We start from the raw sequence: 24,539 nt of genomic DNA on the forward strand, positions 1-24,539 counted from the left end.
AACTATGTCGGAAAAACTTTTAGTAGCACTCCCTAACATGTGTGTAATAAATGGTGCCTTCAATGTGTTGACGAAAAGCATCGTCATCTCTCTTTCTAGAAGAGACGGCTAAACTTGTACGGCGACCTCCCTCCATCTCTGCGCGTATTGTCTAAAGCTTTCGCCTAGTTTCTTTTCCATATTCTGCAGAGTGATCCTATCAGGTACCATGTCAGTCACATGGCTATACTGCTTTATGAACGCCTGTGCCAAATCTCTCAATGAATTAATCTGGGTACGGTTTAATCGATTGTACCACTTGGATGCTGCCCCTGTGAGACTATCCTGGAAGCAATGAATCAAGAGTTAGTCATTATTGACATAACCGATCATTCGTCTGCAGAACATGGTAATATGATCTTCGAGGCTACTAGTTCCATTATATTTCTCAAACTCTGGCATTTTGAATTTGTAAGGGAGCACTAAATCCGGAACCAAACTCAATTCTTTAGCATCCATCCCATAGTAGCCTTCTGCACATTCCATCGCTCTAAATTTCTCTTCCAGCCATTTGTACTTTTCCTCTAGCTGTTTTGGCAATTCATCGTTTATTTTCTCCTTTCCAACTATCTCATCAAAATCAGGAATAGCAGGATTAACAAAGTTGGCTCCGGGGTTAGAGCCTAATCCTGGTTGGAGATTCATTAGCGTTGCAGCGTCACCCGGAGGATTAATGGTAATAGAAGACCTACGTGGGTATATCTCAACTTGTTGGGGGTAAATTCTGAAGGATAGACAGGTCCCTCATTGTCTCCTTCTTCAATATTGAGCACAGAGCCTTTTCCTTTATCAGTTCCTTTACTGAACCACTGAGTTAACTGAGCCATCATACTCCCTTGAGATTCCATCATTTTGTCTATCATCTTTTGCTGCTCACTCATTTGCTTTTGAAGCTACTCCTGCATTTCCTTTTGGGATTGTTCTAATCTTTCCATCCTTTGATCCATATTTTTTGTTTTCGATCGAGTGCCGTAGTGGTGCTTGGTGGGTTGGTTGGTTTCCAGATTAGCTGAGGAGTGATTTAAATTAATTAGAATCCCTTGATGTATTTCTTAATGCATATGAAACAATGCAATGCATGAAATGAATGCAGAAAGGGATCGGGCATTTTTAAAGCCTTTGCTCTGTTCCTGTTACACGACAACGAGCAAAGAGGGGCAGCTGTAATACCCGATTTTGGCTCGGGTAAAAGGCCCAAAATTACAAACGGGCCACAAGGCCCAAAACCAATTTAAAATAGTGGCCCAATTTCGAATATGGCTCCGATTTTTACCCCGGGTTACAAATTATAAACGGGCCCAAAATTAGACCCAGGCCCAAAGCAATTTCAAAAACCCTAGGGTTTCTGAGGGAGCCTCGCGCCGTAGCTACTCAGCCGGTCCTCCGAATCTCCGCAATCTTCACCTGCACAAAAATGGAAATAAACAGTATATAGAAAATAAAAATCAAGGATTGCAAATCAAGAAGAGATAAAATAGGATTTGTTTCTTTATTTTATTGTAATATGGCTATAAAAAGCCATTGCGCACACTGTAAAGGGGATCCGATTTTTTTTTGAATCAATAAAAGCCCTATCTTCACAACACAAACAGAGAAACAAATGAATCAAAGGTTGTTATTTGCAGCTTTTATTTATTGTTGTATTTATTTTTTTTTACATTATATACATACGAATAAAATAAATAGGGGAAAAGAGAAGACACAACCTGTGTTTTGAAGCCCCAAATCGCCGTGGATGGCTGAGGGTGTCATCTCCGATGAAAGACGGCCGGAAGCTGAAAGGTTTCAGTGCTTTTAGGGGCACTTTCGTTGGTGTTTTGTAAGATTTGAGCCCGAATTTAGGCTCAGGGGGTCTAGAGGGTCAAACCGGAAAATTTTTCCCCTTTTCAGCCACCGCAGACAGCGGTGCCGGCGCTAGAGATCGACGGCCGGCGCGGTGCCCGGTGACCGTCCGATGACCGACCAATGGCCGGAGGACTGAGGGGCTGAAAGAGTTTTTTTTAAAAGGGATTTGTTTTTTTTAAATGTTTTGAAATGATTTTTTTTGGAAAAAGAGGGTATTTATAAGGTACCAAAACGGTACCGTTCTGGAGAACCCCCAAACACCCAAAACGGTGTCGTTTTGGGGAGGCCGGCCCGACTCCAACCCGACCCGGCCTAGGATCCGCGTGTTTTTTAGCGGAGGGGTAAATTGCATTTTTAGCCCCTCCGTCTTTTAATATATTTTCAATTAGGTTTTTTTATTTTTTATTTAATTCGACCTTTAACTTATTTTAAATTCCAATTTAATCCTTTTGAACGGTGCCATTTAGAGGAGAAGGGAAAATTTCCCTTCCAGCCCCTCTATGTAATTCGCGCATTCAATTTAGTCCTCCAAACTTTATTTATTTACAGATTTACCCTTGTTTTTTATTTGCGATCCAATTTAGTCCTTTTTTCATATTTTTCTTAAAGTCAAATTTTGGATAATGTTTTTTTATTTTTTATGTAATTATTATTTTATATATATGTTTCTTTTTGTATGTATTTATACATTAAAAAAGAGACTAAAATTTTCCGTATACTTATATACACATGTTTTATTTAATTAATTTTGATATTATTTTAATTATTTTAAACTTATATATTTTTATGTGCACATGTATACATTTTTTTGTTTATTTCAATCATTTGTCTATTGATTTAGGTTTACATATTTTTATTATTATCTCGCTCATTTATTTGATATTTTGCATGTCATTATTTTATTTATTTGTTTATATATTCACATTATTTCTATGCTATCGCAATATTTATTACAGCATTGTATATTTAACGTAGCATCACATCATTTTTTTTACTCGATTTTAAACTTTTCAAAATTGAGATAGTGCTTGTATTTAGGATTTTCAAGGAAATTGAGCCCTAACGTATTGGGTTCCGATTTTCTTCGTTAAATTTAAGAATCGAGCATTTCTCTTTAATCAAAAAAATAAAAACTCATTATTGGAAATCCAACACGTTGTGTCCTAACGTATTGGATGTGACGCATTGATTTCTCGAAATGAATAATTTTTAAAAAAAAATAATAATAGAGGAAATATTCCGAGTTTGGGATTTTAGAGGAATTGTGCCCTAACGTATTGGGCCGCGATTTCTTAAATCTTAAATAAATGGATATTCTTTTACATTTTTTATTGCACTAGTTTTTTGCCCTAATTCATTTTTGGGGAAAATTAGAATGTCGTGCCCTAACGTATTGGGTGTGGTATTTTATTTCTCTGAAATGATAAGGGTCTTAATACGTAATATTTTTAAGTTTTTGCTAAGGATTACGATTTTCAAATTTTCGACATTAAAACATTAATTAATTAACTAGGTACCAATTTTTGGGCGTAATGAGGGTGCTAATCCTTCCTCATACGTAACCGACTCCTGGGCCCGTTTTTCTAAAATTTGTAGACCAAAGTCATTTTTAGGTGACCAATCACACCTTAATAAAAGATTGGTGGCGACTCCCAATTTTTCAAATTTTAGTCGACAACCTAATTTTTGTTTTTTTTCAAAAAAAAATGGTTTCGACATAAACTTTTAAAAAAACTAAAATTTTTAATTTTATTTTACATTATTTCTCTCTATATTTTTTATTTTCCTTTATTTTCTTTCTTTTTTCTTTTATGATGTATGACAATACCAATGATGCTCGAATTTTGCCCTCTTAAAGTCAAGATGCTAACGATTAATTTCATCGATCAGAACCAGTGTTTTCAGAACCAAACCAAGATTAAGGTTGAATCGATTGACCCACAAATTAATACAGGCTAGTTGAACTAAGCTAAGAAATTGAACCGATTTTTTCTATTTTTAAAATATTTATTTTTATTTTTATAAAATTTTATTAATTTATTTGACTGAATCGGAATTGTTATTCAAGCTGAGAACTGGTGGCCTGATTGGTTCAATCATCGATCTAGTTCTAAAAAAATAAAAACAATATATATAAAATATAAAATAATATTTTTTTGCCATTTGTCTATGTTTAATTGGTTATATTTTTTTAAAAAATAAACATAATAATTTAATTAACAATTAAATTAACAGAGATACCAATTTAAATAATAATAATAATAATTTAAGTACCCGTTATAGAAAAATGTTTAAGTAAAGAGTCCATCTATTTCACATTTGATACGATAAATCGCGCAATTAATGTCATTTAATTATGCGCTGGAATGTTTTGTATTCCCATGAAATAGTACGATTAATGAATCATATTTAAACACATTAGTAAAAGGAATTCCCATTTAAATTATGATAATGGTATCTACAGATGTAAAATGAAATTTGAAGTCATAAAAAAGAACCTGAGCTGGTTAGGAGCAAAGGGCTGTCAGGGCTATCAACAACAGATTACAAGTGAAAAATGGAGCATTGAGCATTGAAACTGCAGTTTCCCAGCGGTCCCTAAGTAGCTGCTGGCTAAGACTGCTGAGTGACTAGCTTTTTCAACCACACTAGTTGAGACTAGGTCTGTTAACAAATCCGAGGTGGCTCCTCTTTGTACTGAATCAGATCGCTTCCAAACACGCCTTCGATTTATATACATATATTTGCTTTTCAAAGTATTTTTCTTTAGCCTAAATATCAATAACAGAGGACAAAAGAAAAAGTTGGACAAAAGATAAAGACTCCTAGAAAAGCACCTGAAAACACCGTGGCGAATCCAAAAGTCCATCAGTTTCTATTGTGACCTGAAACTAACTCCCCGCCGTCTTTGCAGGGCGGGAAAAGTATATCAAATATAAATTTGTCAAATATGACATTTTGTGTATAAATACTGATTGATGACGTATTTATATAATACATGTATACTATGTGTATACAAGTATATAAAGGGATAGCAGCTTAAAATAATATAAAGTGAAAATTCTCATAATATATATCCAAGAATCTCAAACAAACTCTTTTGGGTCCCTCAGTTTGTGTCTTTTTATCAAACACCTTTTTGTCCTTGTTGCTTTGTTTTGCCCATTTCTTTCTCTCTTCTCCCCTTTATAGCTTCCATCACTTATTATTAATGTCTTCTTCTTCTTCATCAGCCTCGTCTTCGTCTTCTTCTGAAGATGGCAATGGCAATGGCAATGGCAATGGCAATGGCAATGGCAATGGCAATGGCAATGGCCATGGCGCTAGACGTGGTGGGGGTGATTTCGAAGGTCCTTCTTTGACTCGTAGACGTGGCAATAACGAAATCTGGCCTGGGCCTTTTGTTGAAGATCTTGTTGTCAAAGTTGCCATTGATGCTTCTCGTTCTATTGGCCGCCTTGCAGCTGCTGGTGCTATTGCCCATGTGTTTCAGGTATTCATCGTTAAATACCTTTTTTTTTATTACATATGTCAGTTCATTTGTTGATTTTAAGGAGACTGAGCTGATTGACTTAGAGAATTCTCGCTTGGGATTTTCTTTTTTGATATCAACTATTTAAAAAAAAACCTTTAACCTATCTGCATAGCATTGTAATGACACTGCAAAATCACTACATTAACAAGATAAGAAGTTGTGGGAAAGGACAAAATCAGTCAGGTCAAAAATATCGTTTGGACCCCTGAAAATGTACTGTAATTTTACGGATTCTGGTACCCAGACATTGATTTTGTTATTTTTCTTTAATCCTCCCTACTTGAGAAACTCCATTCAATGAAAGTAGAGCCGAGCGAATGCTTATATATAGTGTCAAAGTCTTGGATTTATTAGTATCTAATGGGGGGAACTAGCTTTGTATGGGTCCTTTACTTACAAATTTATGTCCCTTTCGGATGCTGTAGTTTAATCTTCAGGCAATGCTTTTTTTTTTTTCCTTTTTACCACTTTCGAAATATCTATTTTTAGACCCTTTCATATATTTAGAGCAAAAGGGATCTTCTGTTTTGAATTTCCTTTGTTTCCTTTTCTTGGTAACATCCTTATCTTTTAAAGCTCTAGAAATCCTTCCATTTATTTTTCTCGACTGGCCCTTCTTAGCTATCTGATAAATCCATGGATTCTTTTCCTAATGCAAACATGTAGAAAGTGACCTCTGAATTTAACCGCGAGGAAATTGTCTCTGTTGCATCTATTACATTTCTATATTTAGTTATTGTACATATGGAAACTGTTGCCCTGTTGTAATATATAAATGTAGTATAGTTTAGGACTTTAGGTCTAAGATACTATTTTCTATCCCTGCAAGTCTCCAATAAATGCTCAGTGCAGGAGCATATTAATGGAAGTTTTGGCAATTAGAAGCCTTGAAAGTCAAGTTGAATAAGATATTGTTGCATTGATTAGCACAAAAGAGACTTTAAATTACTGGATTACACAGTGAATTATTGTTTATGTTGTCGAAAATTTATATTTTAATGTTTAGATAAGTATTTTCTGGTGACCCGAAAAGAATGAAAAAGCTCTTAGAGGTAGGCTTTTTATTATTTTTAATGGTTACTTACAAGCAGCACACAGGGGTGTTTTATACTAAGAAGGTTTCAATGTGGAAAAACCTAAGGCTTTGCTTAAGACTTTTTGGTTTCTTTAGATCATTTATCAGTCAAAGGGTTGCATGTGGCGATGTGCAATGCCAAAAAGCACATGGAACCCAATTTTTATTTTATTATAAATATAAATTTATAAAAACTGATGTCTCCTTGTCATTTCAGAGACAAGGGTCTTCTCATATTTTGGTTTTGCTTAAAGCCCAGAGGCTTAGTTTGGGTGACTTCTATTTTGTTCTTTTCTTTTGTGTTGGCATATATATTATTGAGTAGAATATGATTCTGGAGTCTCAGAACCTTTTTCTTTTTCTCGTTTTTTGATGTTTACTCTCCTATTTATTATTTGTCAGAACAACGACCCAAATAAAATTTAAATCAAAGATTAGCTGAAGAAGGTTTTGGATTCTCTTTTTGTTGTTCGTTGCTGTGATTTGTGGTTCAGTGTTTACTTGTTGCATAAATCATTTTATAAATAAGATCATGCATAGAGATGGGTCCCAATAAGTGAGTGATAAATAGTATATGAATAATACTATGTGGAATGGAGTGGAGCAGCAGGTATGTGGGAAGAAGTGGAAGTATGGGGTAAGAGTCCAAGAAAAAGAGCAGGAAAAGGTAAGCTGGGGAAGGCTATTAGATTCTCTGCTTTTAAAAACACTGCCCTTTGGCCAATCCTTTCTAGGAAATGAAAGTGAGTTGAATATTATAAATTATATATCTAAACTCTCTATGGGCCACAGCTAATACTTCCCCCTTCCTACTTTTTCTACGTTGTTTGTTATTAAAATCCTAGTATTCTTGCGGTACCAAATATTTCATAGTTCGGTATATGCTTTATATTAAAATATTTTAATTATTTGATATCAAATGTATTTTAATTCAAGCTCTTTAGCCTTCTAAATGTCTAGAAAAGTTCTCTCATTGTCTTCCACATTTGCAAAGATTTTATCTGAACACCTGAGCCCGAGGATTCTTTGTCATTTTCTTGCAGCTATGATTTTATAGCTTTTGTTCAGAGGCCATCAGCTCCGATTGAAGAAACCCAGAAAAATGGATTAATTAAAAGTTAAAAAAACGAAAAAGTAGTTTGAAAAAAAAAGGGAGCTGTCACAGTCTTTCTGAAAGTAGGATATGAGATTAGGTCTTCAGTACTTCCACAAAGCCTATTAACGTTCAAAGACAAGTCGATTCAAACAATTACTGCATATTTTGAAAAAGTGGAAAGGAAAGAATCTGTCAATGGAAGCAAAACAATACCCATCTTTTCATTAAGAGCTCTGCAATATTCTGACATCTGAACCCTAAAGTAACTTTCCCTGATGATCTCTCTATTGCTTGTTCCTCTCGTCATTAAAATTCTATAATGCGCATGGCGTTACTTGGGTCATTGTTAAAACAAGGGCTTTGCCCAATTTTAACCAAATCCTCCAGTCTTTTCATGATGCATTAATCAACTTGTCTTTTACTTGTAATATATCTCGTGTTCAACTCTAATTTCTTAGTTTGTGCATTATATATATTTGTGTTATTATTCCTATTTTTGTGGGCTGGCTTCTGGCTTTCCAGTTATTATTATGTCGATGTTTAGCTCTTATAACTGCGCGCTTTTTTCTTTTTAACTTTAAAATTTAATTTATGAATATTTAGTTACGTAAAATTTGTTTGCATGAAGGTTTGTTCCACTTGGCAAGCTGTCTCTCGGTCTGATCCACTGTGGCACCGTCTCACAAGCGTCATATGGGGTCGCACCCACCGCATGCACACCACGTGGCATGAGGAATACGTATACCGTCATCAAACGTCTCAGAATTTTCGCCTTGGGAGATCGGTTCACGTGACACTCCACTTCGATCCAACCGGCGTGGACATCCCCGACGGGCTGACCTGCCGGTGCCTTACCCTTTCCGATACCCACCTTGCTTGTGGCTTCACTGATGGCACCGTTCGCCTCTTCGACCTCGCCACCCGCCTACACGTTGCTACCTTCCACCCCCTGCACGGGGACCGTTTTGGCCGTTTCTCACGCGCCGTATCCGGCATTATCATCACGGACCCCAGGATTATTTTCGCCACGCTGGATGGAGACATCTACGTGGCAATCATAGAAGGCCAGCACCAAGCGCGCAGGGCTCACATTGGAAACATCGTGGACGACGGTTCATTGGTGGATTTCACCGGCTGTGGGCGCTGGTGGGTGGGCCTTTACGCCGGGGTACCCGGCCGTGCTATCCACATTTGGGATGGCAACACTGAAGAGCTCGTTTATGTAAACACAACTTTAACCGACCGAGAGTCCTTGAGGGGTTGGCATATGTTGACTGAGTTGACCGAAGCCATAGGCCGTGTCAGGGTGACGAGTCAGGAATCGGCGGTTGCTTGTACGAGTAATAAGTACATGGTTTTAGACTTGAGAAACCCAGCGTTTCCATTGCATGACAGGGAGAGTGCGAGAGGCTTTATCGTGAATTCCTTGGACACGAACAACGAGGCGTTCATTATTGTGGACAACCGTGGCAGGGCAATCGTGCGACGGGCGGACACATTAGAAGAGTTATGCAGATTCAACACACGGCTAGGGAACCTAATGGGTTGCATGAACTTGGGGTACGCACTGTTGTGCGCAGCGGGTGTAATAAGGGTATGGGGAATAGAGCACGGGCAATACTTGTATAGCTTCGGTGAGAACATAGGGGCCGTGAACGCGATGGCGGGAGATGACCGGCATGTTGCAGCTGCCAGCAGTAATTCGACCATCCACCTATGGGATTTTGGTGCACAGTAGGCTGAAGAGTAAGGGTAGGAATCGATCCTTTTAGGGCATAGGCCCCATGCCATGGTGGAAGGGAAGGGAGTCAGAATACGAAAGTCATTGATGGAAAGAGAGGGAGATGTTGACTGTTTTTAGGGATTTTTGTTTAGGTTTCGAAAGAGGATAAATAGTGGGGGAGGATGGTGTCGTCAGTATTCGATTGATGATTTCCCATTGGAAACTGGTTTAATCGGCGTTTTTTTCAGTTAAAATTAACCAAGGAAAAGACAAAACAAAAGTACAAAATCCTTTAGTTCCTATTAGCTCTGAACTAGACCACTTCTTTTATCTTTTTGCAGTAGTGCTTTCTCTAGTACTTGTAGTCTTGATTTTAAGGCGAAACTGCCAAACGCTAAGAAAACAAAATTTTCTTTTTGGGGCTTATATTATTAATTTAAATATTACGTATCAGATATTTTAATTTTGTTTTAATTTTACCAGATAAAATTGCATCTTAAATAGAAACTTCTCTTTTTTGTACGATTTACTTACAAAAATTTTCAATTTGGTAAATATTATTGATATTTATTTTTTTCTCGTTAAATTATTAATGCAAAGATGATGTGGTTTTTTAATTGATATGGTGATAAATTTAATTTTAAATATTTACATATTTTGATAGTTTAATTTTTAATTTTTAATTTTTAATTTTTGTTTGGGTAAATTTCACATTAGTCACTAAATTATGGTTAAGTTTTCGTTTTGATTACTTAATTAAAATTAGTTACAATTTGGTCATGAAAGTTTTTGAAAAAAAAAGTTGGTCACTTTAAGTGGCATTTCTTTAGTTGGTATAATAACAATTTTAGTATTTAATTTTTACTTTTTTTTCAAGTTTATTTTGATTATATATAAAATGATAAAATATTGAATTTTTTTTAAAGTTAGAAAATTCTAAAAAATTAAAATTAAATCAAAAGTAGAAAAATTTTCAAAAATAAATAAAGTGAGAAAATGAGGGAAAATTATTTTTAAACCCTTCACATTTATCATTCTTTGTATAGAAATATTCAATACTCATTTTCTAAAAAATAATAGAAACAAATAAAAACATTGAGCAAATTTATTGTTTCAGTGTTTTTAGAATATCCCACACCTGACTTAATCTTCGAACAGGAATGTAAGACACTACATTCGTTGCCAGAGCAAATTGAACTATTGCTACTTCTAATTCAATGTAAAACATCAAACATTAATCGATTTATATTAATACATTCACATTGATTTAGATCATTTTCAAGCCATTTAAAACAATTATTTTTTTTGTTAGCTTTGATTTTCAATTGTTTTGATATAACAAACTTCATTATAAAATCCCTTAATCAAATTTCCACAAATTATTTCAATATTATCCAAATATATTTTCAAGTGTTACGAACTCAAAAACAAAGTTTCTAAATAATTTAATCTTTCTCCAAGTTTTGAAGAACCCCCAAGTCATTTAAAATATTTCTAGACACATTTTTTACGGTTTCCAGTCTTGTCTAGAGACACAAGCATGTCTATCTTGAGACAGACCAACATTGAAGCTAAAAATGCTTCAAAGGAACCATGTCTCGAGACAAGACTAGCCAACATCGAAGTAAAGATATAGCTCCAACAGTCATATTTTGTTCTTCCTATCTTGAGACAAGGGGTTTATGTCTCGAGACACACTATTGCAGACTGCTTTAAATGCACAAAATAAATGCTCCTAATGGCTAGAAACTCCTTCCAATGGCTCCAAACGTCTAAAAATCAGTTAGAGGGTATATATTCAATCAAGATCACTTGAAGACATAAGAGAAGAACATCCAAGTATTTTAATCAAGAGAAAAGCCTCAAATTCTTTATTTCTTCATTTTCTTTTGTACATATCTCTTTAGATGCTTATTGTTAAATCTATTTATCATTCTCATTTCATTTCTTTGAGAGAGCTTAAGACTTGTAAACATACACCTTTGAAAGGTCTTCATTTTTAACATTTTTCCTTTATACTTGCTAAAAGATAGTTAATGTTTTTGAGGTATAAAACCTTACGTAATTTGTTAAGGGTTCTAGTTGAGATTCGTAAAAGCTAGAGGGTTCTAGTTTAGCCACAAAAACTAAGGGTAATGTTCTATCATAGCCTTGTGAAAAAGATAGGGATTCTAAAGGTTATACATTTCCTTGAAAGGTAATAATTCAAGTGTAGTGAATTAGAAAATCCTTGGTTGAGGTATACTAAGAAAGTGGAGGTAGGCAATTGGGTTGAACCACTATAAATCAAATTGCCCAAGCTAATCTCTCATTTCATTATCATTTAGAAAAGTTTGTAGAAATTCTTAGAATACCAATTCACTCCCTCTCAATATTTTCAAGCCTAACAATTTCGAAATGAGTTCTAGGTGTTCGAGGGTAGTCGAGACCAAGTTCGAGTCTCTGAGGATCAGAACAACTCAAAACATGAGAGAAACCTTTGCGTTGCCTAGATGTATCAACTCAAGTGGGTACTTGTACTGATACAACTAGCTGCTATTATTCATTTTGGCTATTGAATTATTTGTTTCGATACATCTGACTACTTGCATCAAAATAAGTTTGTTAGGGCCCAAAAATCTCCCCCAAACTCACCTATTTTGACAGAAAACTACACCTTAATGAAGTCATAAGTTGTAGTATATAAAAATTATGTTCAAAACACAATTTTCACTCACATTAATAATATTAACAAAATAGACATAATCATGAACATAAAATATTTGTCTTAATCAACAAACTAAATTACTTGGCAAGCAAGAAACTAGCTAAACACATACAAAATCTACCTAATCAAGTTCTATAACACTCTACTCCCAACCCGATCATCGAATTCCGAGATATGAGATGCCACATTCGTTATTGAAGCAATTATGTGCCATTTCAAATTTGAACAAGACAAATTATACAAACAAATAAATGTTAAAGCTTTTAAAAACATTATTTATTCAAATTCACGCCATAAGAGAGCTTATGAAAGCTCCATACTAATCCGATGACAAATGAGGGACTAAAATGTAAAAATAATCAAAATAGGGGGTATTGTCATGACATCAAGGGATGAATGTCACGACTCTAAATGTAGTAACATAATGTCGCAACATCAAGTAAAGTGAGACACGGCCATAAAAACAGGATCTTGACTTCGCAACTTCAACAAGGGGAAGTCGTAACCTTGAAGGTAGGGGGTTCAATGTTGGATTTGGTGTCCTAAGTATAGTATACTCGTTTGTATACTTGCAATTCTTTCAAAAAGATTGGTTTAATAAAATCATTCATGAATCACATTAATACCCTTTGTTTATTGTCATCAATGGTTTTTGTATGCAAAACAAAATGAAAGCAAATTTAGCTTACTAGTTTTTGATGTTTAATTAATATTAAGCAATATTACGTGGTCAGGTCATAAAGTAGAAAGACAACTTATATTAGTAGACGAACCTAAACACGTTCTTAGTCTAATCAGAAATGAGCAAGCCAATTGAAAGACTAATATGACATTTATCAAGTCTAATTGGGGAGATGTTTTTTCTTAAACATATGAGCGGATGACTCCCAGAACATAAAAATATAGATGTGACTGACTAGATTGATAGTACATCAGAAATGACCTAAGTAGAATAGATTTTGGATTCGTTTATGGATTTATACTCTTATGATGTTCATAATGTAGCATACCTTAATCCTGAGTGGATGGTGGACTATGTATGTGTGACTCGTATACTTTGTAAAAGCCTGAATTCGAATAGATAAGGAACCGAAAGTTGATGCATTAGGTATACAACTTATGCAGTCTGTAGCATCTTTCACAATAGTTGAATCCATGGCCCAAGGCATGGGTAAATGATATCCTCTTATTGGCATTACATGATAGATGAAAAGTAAACGTGGCCACGAGTCGTTTGTCTTTGTGATTAATAACTTAATTACTATTTGATAGTAATTGACTTTTCATTAAGGAAGATGTAATGGTTACCATGAGATAAAATAGGATCATATTAGGAGAACGAATTTATCCCAAAGAGATTAAGGATATCCTATGAAGGTAACACACTTATGACAAGATCATTGGACGAGCATTGATCGAGTAGCTTTCGTAATGGTATGCAATTGGGGAGAGCTTAGTCACGATACGATAGTGGAATGGCTTTGTGACTAGTGATTTTATAATTAATAGGCAAAAAGCTCGAACTTAATTATAAATCATTTGAGCCCTAATTACATATGTCCAATCGGTCCCTCTGCTAGCTCGTAGAAACCGAAAATGAATTGCATGTTGAATCAAATGAACATAAATGGATGGAAATGATAAAGTTAGAGAAATGAGTTACATTTAGAAATGAATGAGGTTTCTCACCAAGTATGGAAATGACCTAAGAATTAATTTAATTTTATTGAATTATTATTTAATTAAATAATTGAAGTTCAAAAATAAAATAAAATAAATTGTTCATTATAAAATCTATTGAATGTAGAAATTAAACATATTTTCTCAGGGATTCTTTTGTGGTAAAGTCGTCATGACTTTAATAGAATTAGAGTTAGATTTAGATAATTATTTAATGGAAAAAATAATTAATTTAAATTAATTTAATAAATAATGTCTATTTTGGGAAATAAAAAACATACACTGGGTTGGATTAAATTATAAATGTTGGGTTAAAAGTCCGGGAAGCACGTATAATTGGACCTGGTACAGAAGAGGCCCAAAGCCCTCATATTAAACATGAGTGCGACAACCCTATTAAAATAATTAGGGTTAGCCGCCCCTCTCTCTCTCGTAGTTCAATTAGGGATTGTTTTTCTATTAAATAGGCATGAATTACATTCTAGTAATTCAAATAAGGTTTCACTTCCTCTCCCTATAAATAAATGGCACCAGTAAGGCTAAATACAAAGCTTTGAGATATTATTATTCTATCTAAAAATAGTCAGAATTTATTTCTAAGTATAAATTCTTTTTTTGGTAATAACAATTCTACTAGTTTCTATAAGAGAGAGAGGGATTTACTTTCCTTGTAAAAGTAAGAAAATTATTTTTGGTGTTGTATTTGATTCGTAATTGTTTGAGCCTACACTCAAAACAGTTCATGGTACGATAATAAAGAAGGTCATTTCGTAGAAAGCTGAGAACATCAAGGATCCATCTCGCACAAATACTTTTCGGGAAAAGTTTATTGCTATAAATATCACAAATCAGCTCGATTTTTAAATTTTTATTTTTTCGCTATACAAGAAAATCATTTTTGAACCAAAATATTTCCAACACTCAATGTCTCAATCTTAGTATGGGAGAGTTGTGACAATAGGAATAAAGGCTCGATATTGCAACACTAACAGGGGAGTGTCATGAACATGAAGGCAAGTCCCTAAATTTTACATCATTTTTCCTCAACCTGCCAAGCACCAATACCAAATGTTCAAAGTGACCCAAAACCTCATCACATAACATTTTTAGGCATTAATTCTAATGCCAATTCATCATTATCAACATATCAATAACATATTATTTCATAATCTCAAGTACATACCTATACATTCTAGATTCTAGCATCACTAGCATTTACTTGGCATACAAGTAATATTTTAAAATCAAATCTTAGTATCACATAACTTGGATAAGAATACATATAACTATGCAATTAGATTAACACTTATATTTACTATCAACTTATATTGTCATATTCAAAAATAACTTTTCTAATCATAATTACCAAAATGCCAACTCAAAACTAAAGACCAACTCAACATTAGGTACATGCCACTCGCTATTAACATATTGGGATTGTACAAACTTGCTGAGTCGAGAGTTGAATTTAGATGCTACTAATCACTTGGAGGCTTTGAATCTATGATACCTGTGCACAGAATATAAAAGTTGTACACTGAGCAAAGGGACTCAGTGGTGCTAACATGATTTAAATCATTAATCTCATATAAGCAAACTATGAATACATACAATACAAAATCCAATTCTATCTAAATCACAAATTCATTTATTGTTTTATGTTTACAAAACATCAATCTTTAAAACTATTTAACATTCCCTATTCTATCATTCAATCTTTTTACTATTAAATTTAATTTACATGAATGTCATTGCATATCAAAAGGGTTATGGTACCTTTTCTTTGCATTCTCAAATCTATTGATTCGTTATATAACCTGATCGACCCTCAGGGCCCGTAATAACTAGATCATGTGTTATTTCACATGCCATCATTTATTACTTAAACATCAAGATACATTTACACAATTCAATAGCCAATGTCAATAGGCAAGATGCATGTTTTTATAATCCCTGTTAACCAGACATGGACTCAAGATGGATACACGGATTATCTAATCATCACACTAAATATCCGACACCTAGAGCTTCATCAGTACATCTGAAGTATAATATGTGCTTTAGACTTCTTCGGTATGAACCAAAGTTTATAAATATGTACCTAACACCTCATAGGAATGTCCAACGTATAATATGCGCTCTACGCTTCATTGTTATAAACTGAAGTAAAATCATGTACACTAATCTTATGGCATGCCAATTATACTCAACTTTGCCCAATACAGTTAATAGGGTATCCAATATTTCAATATATGTATAAGGTTCACCTAGCATAGTATAGTACATACCAATTCATATTATACTCAAATTAATTCATACCATTTCATATCATCATCTGCAGATCATCACATTTTTCACAAGTTATCAACTATTTCATACTTAACTATTCATGAAACAAATAAGTTCATACCTTAAACAAGCTAATTGCAAAAATCTATATATAACATTTTAAATTTAAATCGTGAAAGCACAAACCAAAATAGCTACTCATCTATGACCCTCGCCTTTCTTTTATCTCGAGAGGACTCAATGTCTTATTTAGCTAAATATGGTAATTCTTATCATACTCAAACTAATTCATACCATTTCATATCATCATCTGCATATCATCACATTTTTCACAAGTTATAAACTATTTCTTACTTACCTATTTTTGAAACAAATAAGTTAATGCTTTAAACAAGCTAATTGCAACAATCCATATATAATATTTTAAATTTAAATCATGAAAGCACAGACCAAAATAGCTACTCATCTACAACTCTCTCCTTTCCTTTATCTCGAGACGGCCCGACATCCTCTTTAGCTATATGTGGTAATTCATTTATAGAAACGATATTTGTAACACCCCTTTCCCGACTCAATCATCGGTTCTGAGCTACAAGATGCTACATCCGTTGCCGAAGCAACTACAATTAAATAGACGGTACAATAAAGCATTCCATACCATACCATCATTTAACCATGACATTTCATTACTCAAACATGCTAGTTAAGTACCATTCATAATATCTCAACACATGACCAAACCATACACATATAGATATATGAACATTGCCATTCCATAATTCAAGCATTAGCCAAGTTCAAACCAAGCTATCAATACAAAGTTAACACCTTTATTTACACCTATGTACATGCCACATAATCAGACTTTAAAATGTTTGAAAGACTACCGAATTGAACATGGGATAGTGTGTGTTTCTCGTAGATCCGATCGACACGTTCCACAAATTGACAAAGTACATGAAAAGGGAAAACAACGGGGTAAACATAACAAATGCTTAGTAAGTTCACAAGTGTTTCAACGAGAAACTTACATTGACTTACAATTAATCAAATTAAACTATTTAACTTGACAAAGTTTTCCTAACATATCAAATCACAACAACAAGGCGAGCTTTAGTATATAATCAATCATGTAATGTACTAAATTTAAAACATACCAATTCATATCATATAAGTAATTATACATGTATACTAAAGCTTTATATTCAAATCATTCGCTAATACCATGTTTAAACGTCAAATACATTTTGTGTCATCTCATTTTCTCATTCCATATTATCAATATTACCCTATGAAACTCAATAAATGAACTCGAATACATTGGTACAAACCACATCTGTTGCTTGTCCGAGCTGAACATATATTCGTGTTAGGTTACCCGTCTGGGCTAAAAATTTATATCAGCACATCAAATAGCTTGACTAAAGGTGTAAATATACATGTCCAATTTCCTATCTGGGCTAAACCTTTAAAACGACGTTAGGTTACTCGTCCGAGCTAAACCTGTCACATGTATGTTTGAGACCGCAAAAAATGTTGGATCTTAATAATCATCGGTAATCAATTCATATCCATGTTTACAAGAATTTTACTAAGTTCATCACGGTAATCACAACATATAAAATTCATATTCATTTCTTTACAATTTAGTCCAAATCTCATCTTTTGTACCAAATCGTAAACAATCCAAATTTCAATTAACTATACATGTATTCATAATTTTAAATACAAAAAAATTTAAACACAACACACCATATGAAGTTACCTAATTAAATCAACAGAAAGTTGAATTACAAAGACTAATCGGTAATTTTGCATTTTCCTTAATTATCCTCGGTTTGGTTCAAATCTCGATCTATATAATAATTCAAATAAATTTATCAATTTCACATATCTTATATCATACTACTTCATGCATATATCAATTCAATTTCCTCATTTTAAGGCCCTCTAACCTTTTTCATTTTATTCAATTTAATCCCTAAAACCAAAATTGTCATAACTTTCAAATTTGAGCTTTGATTTCGAAATCAATGTCAATTACATCCTTTTATAACCCTCTATTATAAAAAATCATTGAAATATTACACCAATTTCAAAATTTATGCACATTAGTCCCTATGTTTAAAAACTAGCAATTATACTTTACAAACTAGTCATTTTTTACTTCTAAACTTAAAATCTAACAATTTAGTACCAATTTCATCAAACATTCATCAATGAAAAATTTTGAAAATTTCAACAGTTTTGCAAATCTGTGCACAGGCTAGTATATCAAGCTCCTAGGACCTCAAAAACATAAAAATTATAAGAAAAATGACTAATTTGAACATACCTATTTAGAACCAAAGATTGAAAGCTCAACCTTAGCTTTTTCTTCCTTTGCTTCGTGAAAGGAAGAAGATGACAAGTAAATGTTTTATTTTTCTTTTATTTTTAGCTTTTATACTTAGTTTAATACATAATAAATCATAATTAACCTTTAATTATTAAACTTAAACATGATTAGAAAAAATTGGTGTAATACAATTGTCATTCAGCACCTTTTGTCCAACTAGAAAAGATCTAATTGCTCAATTGGTCTCTCGGTTAATTAAATGTAACACCATATAACCTAACCCGTTCGTCGGGTCTAGGTACCGCATGTCACAACTAACCCGATTAATTTAACAAATTTTCTAAAATGATTATTACGTGTACTTAAACAATGTCAAATCCTAAAATTTAATTCCTACTATAACTCAAATAATATGAGAAATAAACTCTTGAGAATTTTAATACCTTATTAAACCTATTGATTTTTACATATCATAGATTAAGAATTAAATATAGATATATCTAACATAATCCTTGAGGCTTGGCCTCTAAGGGTGCCCCTCTATACGCATGTTACAACTGTCGCAATCTTAGCGCGATATTGGTGATGTCTAGCTTGGTCCCTTCTCTTGATCCCCGAGTCTTCATCTATCTTGCATACAAGTAGCAAATTTTATAAGTTCAAGAGAACTTAGTGAGATCCCATATGACTATGTGTTGCAACAATCTATATTTTCAGGGAGAAAGAATAAAGGCACAAAAATTAGGACTCCCTGTGTTTCGTAGAAGAATTTATTATTTCATTGGCGTAGACAACACCCTATTTCCTTTAAGCTAATTGTTGGCGGACATAACTACTGGTCTAGCCATAATTGTGCCTTACAAGATAAAAATTTCTTATTAGTTTTAACCCTGTTTATCCTCTTTCCAAACTTTCCTCATACCTTTCATGATGCGACTTATCACTAATGCATGTTTTTGTAATTACGAATTGTTAACAATTAATTGTGGTAGAACCAAGATTTCTCCATAATTGAATATCCTTATCTTGATCCCTTTTATCCATAATAAACTCTATAAATATTTACCGTGCTATCACGAAGATTATCTGTCCTTTGACATAGCTTAAACGTTAAAATATATTTCATGTCTCTATACTTTTCATACATTTGTAATTTAGTTGCTACTTTTATTTCAAAGAATTTAATCTCTCTACTTTTTAGATTAAGAAAACAAGTCTAATTGCTAACATCATTAAAAATCTTATCTTAAATGTAGTTCCATTACAACATCTTGTTAGAACCATAAAACTCTGATATAAAACTTAAAATCATAAACCATGATCTATCATTTCAGATCATCAAGAACAAAACTTGATGTGAAACCGTACCTTAATACATTAGTATATTGAGATCTTGAATCTTAGGGTTTAGATCTTTCAAATTAACACACAAGTATTTTAGAGAATGTGGGTCTGTCTTTTCTAAAGATGATGTTAGAAAAGTTACATATGAGTAATTTGGGTACAATAACCTTAATATATAACTTTTGCACATTAACATTAATTTCTAATCAGCCTATCATCAATTAGGAATTAGTTACTAAATATCTACACATATTTGGTCTATACTTTATTTAATAAATGAAACCCAATAAGTCTTAACCAAATTAGATCACTTTTAATTTGGGCTAACCTTTTATCATAGTAAATAATAACATGTAATTATCCTTATTATATATGTGATGTCTATATTTTTCAATCAATCTACCAGTTGGACTACATATATATACTAATTACCTTATAATTACATGTCATTATATAACCTTATGGGCTCAAAACCTTACTATCATATCCAAAAGGTATTCCAAACAATCTCTTCCTTTAATTATGTTAATATAGAACCAATGTGACTTTTATTACATACATCGTAACTAAATCCATCCTTGATCACGTATATTAACACAACCAAATGACATATATCAAGTATGGATGTATAACATGGAAATTACATGCAATATGATCTAAACATGTCTATTTTCCACTAGTCCTCCTTAACCTTAGTGAGATCAAACTTTACCAAAATTAGAGTGTCAATAAACCAAATGAACTTTATTTCTACATAAATATCCTTAATATTCATAAAATGAAATAATTGAAAAATGTTTATATAATAGAAAAACATGTAAAATTACAAATTCCCATTAAAACTAAATATCTTAAAATTATATTACACCTAATTGAGCAATGTGCTCATAAAAAAATCTTGGTGGTAGTCCCTTAAAAAGTGACTATAGAGTTTGTCCCAATATGCTTTATAGACACCTGACCCCTCTAAACTTTTACTTTAACAACTAGGAATATAAAGTCTATGTGCTTTGACTTTGATGTGTTTCTGTTCTTATTGAAATAAGGATTGAAATTTATTATCTCAATTTGCACCTTTATGACAAAATTTTGCATTCATATTCCATCAAAGTCAAAGTCTGTATACTTGATGAACTCTAACTTATGAGACCTCCTATATGTGAGCATGTTATGTTTTGTTTTCTGAAGATAATGTATGAATCATTTGATTCCTTTCCAATTATCCATACTAAAATTGCTCAAATACCTGCACAACATCCTAACAATGTACACAGTATTCAAACGCGTACAAACCAGAACATATATTAGACTTCCCATTGGTGAAATATGGGGAGTCTTATGCATTTACATAATCTCAAAATCATTCTTGGGGGGCATTGATTGAGACTATGCTTACTACCCTTAAACTTGTGACATAAATAATCAATAACCAAAGCCATCATGAAACTGAATGAGATAATCACTTGGTAAATATTGTAGTAACACTGCTAAGAGGATTACTTAAGCCCATGATGGATTTCTTTAGTTTGCAAACCATTGACTTTGCATCACTGGATACAAATATATTTGGTTGCACCATATAAATCTTCCCATCAATGTTACCATTGAGAAATGTAGTATTGACATCCATCTAATGTAAATTAAGGTCAAAATAAGCTACTAAAGCCATTATAACTCTTTCTCTAGTGGACCTTCTTAATGAAATTGGTTCTGGAGGTCGTAGATTTTGTTACTTAACTGTGAGGTTCTATGACATTGTCTTGACCTAGAGTTGTTATTCGAACAATATCAGGTATAATAAATTGTTCCTGATCTTTATCAATAGCAGTAAAAGAATGTCTTTTGCAATATTAACATATTATTTTTCAAATACAATGTCTTTAATTCTCTCTCCCTCATAAACTCAACATCCTCAAATAATCGGACATCGATCGTCTAAAAAATAGCCTTAGTAGTGGGATCGCAAAATTTGTAACCCCTACACCTTTTAGAGTATCACATGAAATAATAACTAACAGTCTTTAAGTTTAGTTTCCTTTCATTTGGCCTATAAGGCCTAGTGTAATGCTGGGGTTGGTGCAAGTATGCATAGTCGTTATCAAGTAATAAGTAAATATAAGAGTTATTGTCTCCACATGGACTGTATATGTTAATCAAATAATTGTAAAATTAAATATTACAAATTGTTAAGAAAAAACACAATAATTTCAAGTGATTGATGTAAAAATAAATAACTAGATGCAAAACTATCCTAAATGCAAATTAACCTAAGTGTGATGAATAATTAAAATGTATGAGGTGGGTTTAGCAGCAAATTCACAAGCTTCAACAACAATAACATGAATAGGATTATTCAACAACAATAACAATTTAATCACACAACTCCAAAGTTATGTAAGGTAATAGAGCTCTCTCGAGTTATTACGAACCTTTAATTTAATCGGATCAATATCTAAATTAAGCATGCACCTTCCAATTATTGCATCCATTAATTGCCATATGGTCAGGATTGATCTAATGCATTTAATCACATTTTAATGAATGAAATACATGAGTGATTTTAATTGGAAGCATGAAAAATTGAGGTACAAAACATCATGAACATAAATAAAATAAACTTGATCAATTTGATGTAATCATTCTAACTATCATCGTTAATGAAAAAACAACAAAATAAATTGCAAACATGTTGAATAACCAGAACAACAATAAATATTAAAGAAGAAGAAACTCTGAATAATTTCGATAATCCTTCAAAAATTGATTGTGGTGGTTTCCTTCGATCCTCATAATTTCTCCTTCGTAAAATGCTCCTCAAGGTGGTAGGCAAAGAGAGAATTTTCTCAAGAAATTTATAGCTAAGGAGAATGGAGAGAATGAATAGCTTTATGCATGAAAAGAAAAGGAAAGGAGATGAGAGAATGTGAAGAATGAAGACTGAATGAATGATGAGGGATGATGGATAGGTGATGTAACACCCCAAACCCGGCCTAGACGTTATGGCCGAATCTAGCCTGTCACATTGAAGTGTCTTTCGAAAATTGGACTTGTTGGTAAAAATTCGTTTCCAAATTTAAAACCTCTTTGTTAGTGTTTAACAAAACATCTAGCCAAAACGATTGCTTCGTTGTCTGCTTTTTTTATAATAAGTTGATCTAAAAATCATGGAAGCTTTTGAAACTCTATTGTTTAAATTTTGTGTATTTGAAAACAGTAATTATTTTGAAAGTTTGTCCTCTCCTAAACTATCAATTTAAAATAAGCAAGCAAAAACCCAATTAAAAAATTAAACAAACTTAAAGTCCTTATTACATAGACAAAACCCAACATAAACTTACCTGTATAGTTAAAAGGAAAAAGTGAGTTTACGAAAAATTAATGTGTAATCCACTATCAGTTAAACAGTATACAACATGCAGTAACAGTCTGGGCCTGAGCCCTATTCAGTAACAATTTAAATTTTGTGTCTTTGAAAACAGTAATTATTTTGAAAGTTTGTCCTCTCATAAACTAGTAGTTTAAAATAAGTAAGCAAAAACCCAATTAACAAATTAAACAAACTTAAAAGCCTTACTACATAGACAAAACCCAACATAAACTTACCTGTACAGTTAAAAGGAAAAAGTGAGTTTACGAAAAATTAGTGTGTAATCCACTATCAGTTAAACAGTAGACAACATGCAGTAACAGTCTGGGCTTGAGCCTTATTCAGAAACAGTACAGTGTGGGCCTTAGCCCAATACAGTAATAGTGTGGGCCTTAGCCCGATACAATAATAGTATAGCACAATAATGCAACCTATCCCAATCCAGCCAACACACCACTCCGTACCACCAACACACCATGTGGGGAGAAAATTTACCCACCCAGCCAACACACCAATATCGCAGCAAAGCTACCAGTAATAGTATCGTAGCAAAGCTGCCAGTAACAGTATCGCAGCAAAGCTGCCAATAACAGTATCGCAGCAAAGCTACCAGTAACAGTATACTTCCTTCTTAACAGTATCCTAACCCCATGCAGTATGTCATGTCATAAATCATACGTGTATGCAGAATTTCATAGTCAATCATAGTCATACATATCATAGAGCAAATCAGTTATTCATAACATAGGGTTATATCAGTCATTTCATCTCCTAGGGGTATAACAATCATTTAACCCTATGAGGGTATTTCGGTCATTTTACCCTATAGAGGTATTTCGGTCATTTTATCCTATATGGGTATTTTGGTCATTTTACCTTATAGGGGTATTTCGGTCATTTATTGACCTTTCGAAAGGTCTGTAGTCGCCTCGAATGACTCAGATAACCTAAATGGTCAAAATAGTGTAAATGGGCCCAAGTGGGCCCACACGTTCGTGCAGCTCGTTTAGCCTAAAATTTGACACGTCTAAGGGATCTATAACGCCCAGTCCAGTATTTGCCACAATTCGTAGATTTTATTCGTGTGGGGCCCATGAGCCCATTGAGCCCACATGGCCCATTTTGTCCCAACGTGGCCCATTATGTCCTAAGCCCATAAAAATGCTCATGGAGGCCTCTATAGTCTATCGCCCATGTTTTGCGGGTTGGGCTTACCACACAAGCAATCGCACGCCCGTGTGGTCTCAAACACCGTATTTTTAACTTTCTGTCGTTTTACGATTGCAATAGGGTGTTTACACACCTGTTTACGAGAAGAGCGCAAATCTTCACGTGCCCCAACCTAGATCCAATCAAGACCCAAAGTTAGTCCTTTAATCATTAGGGTAAAACACCCTCTTATTGACACCATATCCAAAACACCATCCTTACCATGCTTGAAAGAGGGCGACTTTACTCCTCCAAGATCGCCAACAAAAAGTGGTCACACACTTATCGATTA

General features: G+C 33.5%; 1 protein-coding gene across 1 annotated transcript; it reads left to right on the forward strand.

Moving 5' to 3' along the window:
• Positions 1 to 5,015: 5,015 nt before the first annotated feature.
• Positions 5,016 to 9,754, forward strand: LOC107956754 (transcriptional regulator STERILE APETALA). Its single transcript, XM_016892291.2, has 2 exons — positions 5,016 to 5,377; positions 8,219 to 9,754. The coding sequence occupies exons 1-2, from the start codon at positions 5,096 to 5,098 to the stop codon at positions 9,326 to 9,328; spliced, it is 1,392 nt and encodes a 463-aa protein (XP_016747780.1). The 5' UTR covers positions 5,016 to 5,095; the 3' UTR covers positions 9,329 to 9,754.
• The last annotated feature ends 14,785 nt before the right edge of the window (positions 9,755 to 24,539 follow it).

Source organism: Gossypium hirsutum, chromosome D07 (genome assembly GCF_007990345.1).
Source record: "Gossypium hirsutum isolate 1008001.06 chromosome D07, Gossypium_hirsutum_v2.1, whole genome shotgun sequence".
In the NCBI taxonomy this organism is placed as follows: Eukaryota; Viridiplantae; Streptophyta; class Magnoliopsida; order Malvales; family Malvaceae; genus Gossypium; species Gossypium hirsutum.

Excerpts from the sequence above, each read along its gene's own strand:
- LOC107956754 (XM_016892291.2), top strand. The coding sequence starts at position 5,096 with ATGTCTTCTTCTTCTTCATCAGCCTCGTCTTCGTCTTCTTCTGAAGAT. Across the intron at positions 5,378-8,218 it reads CTATTGCCCATGTGTTTCAG|GTTTGTTCCACTTGGCAAGC; the intron begins GTATTCATCGTT and ends GTTTGCATGAAG.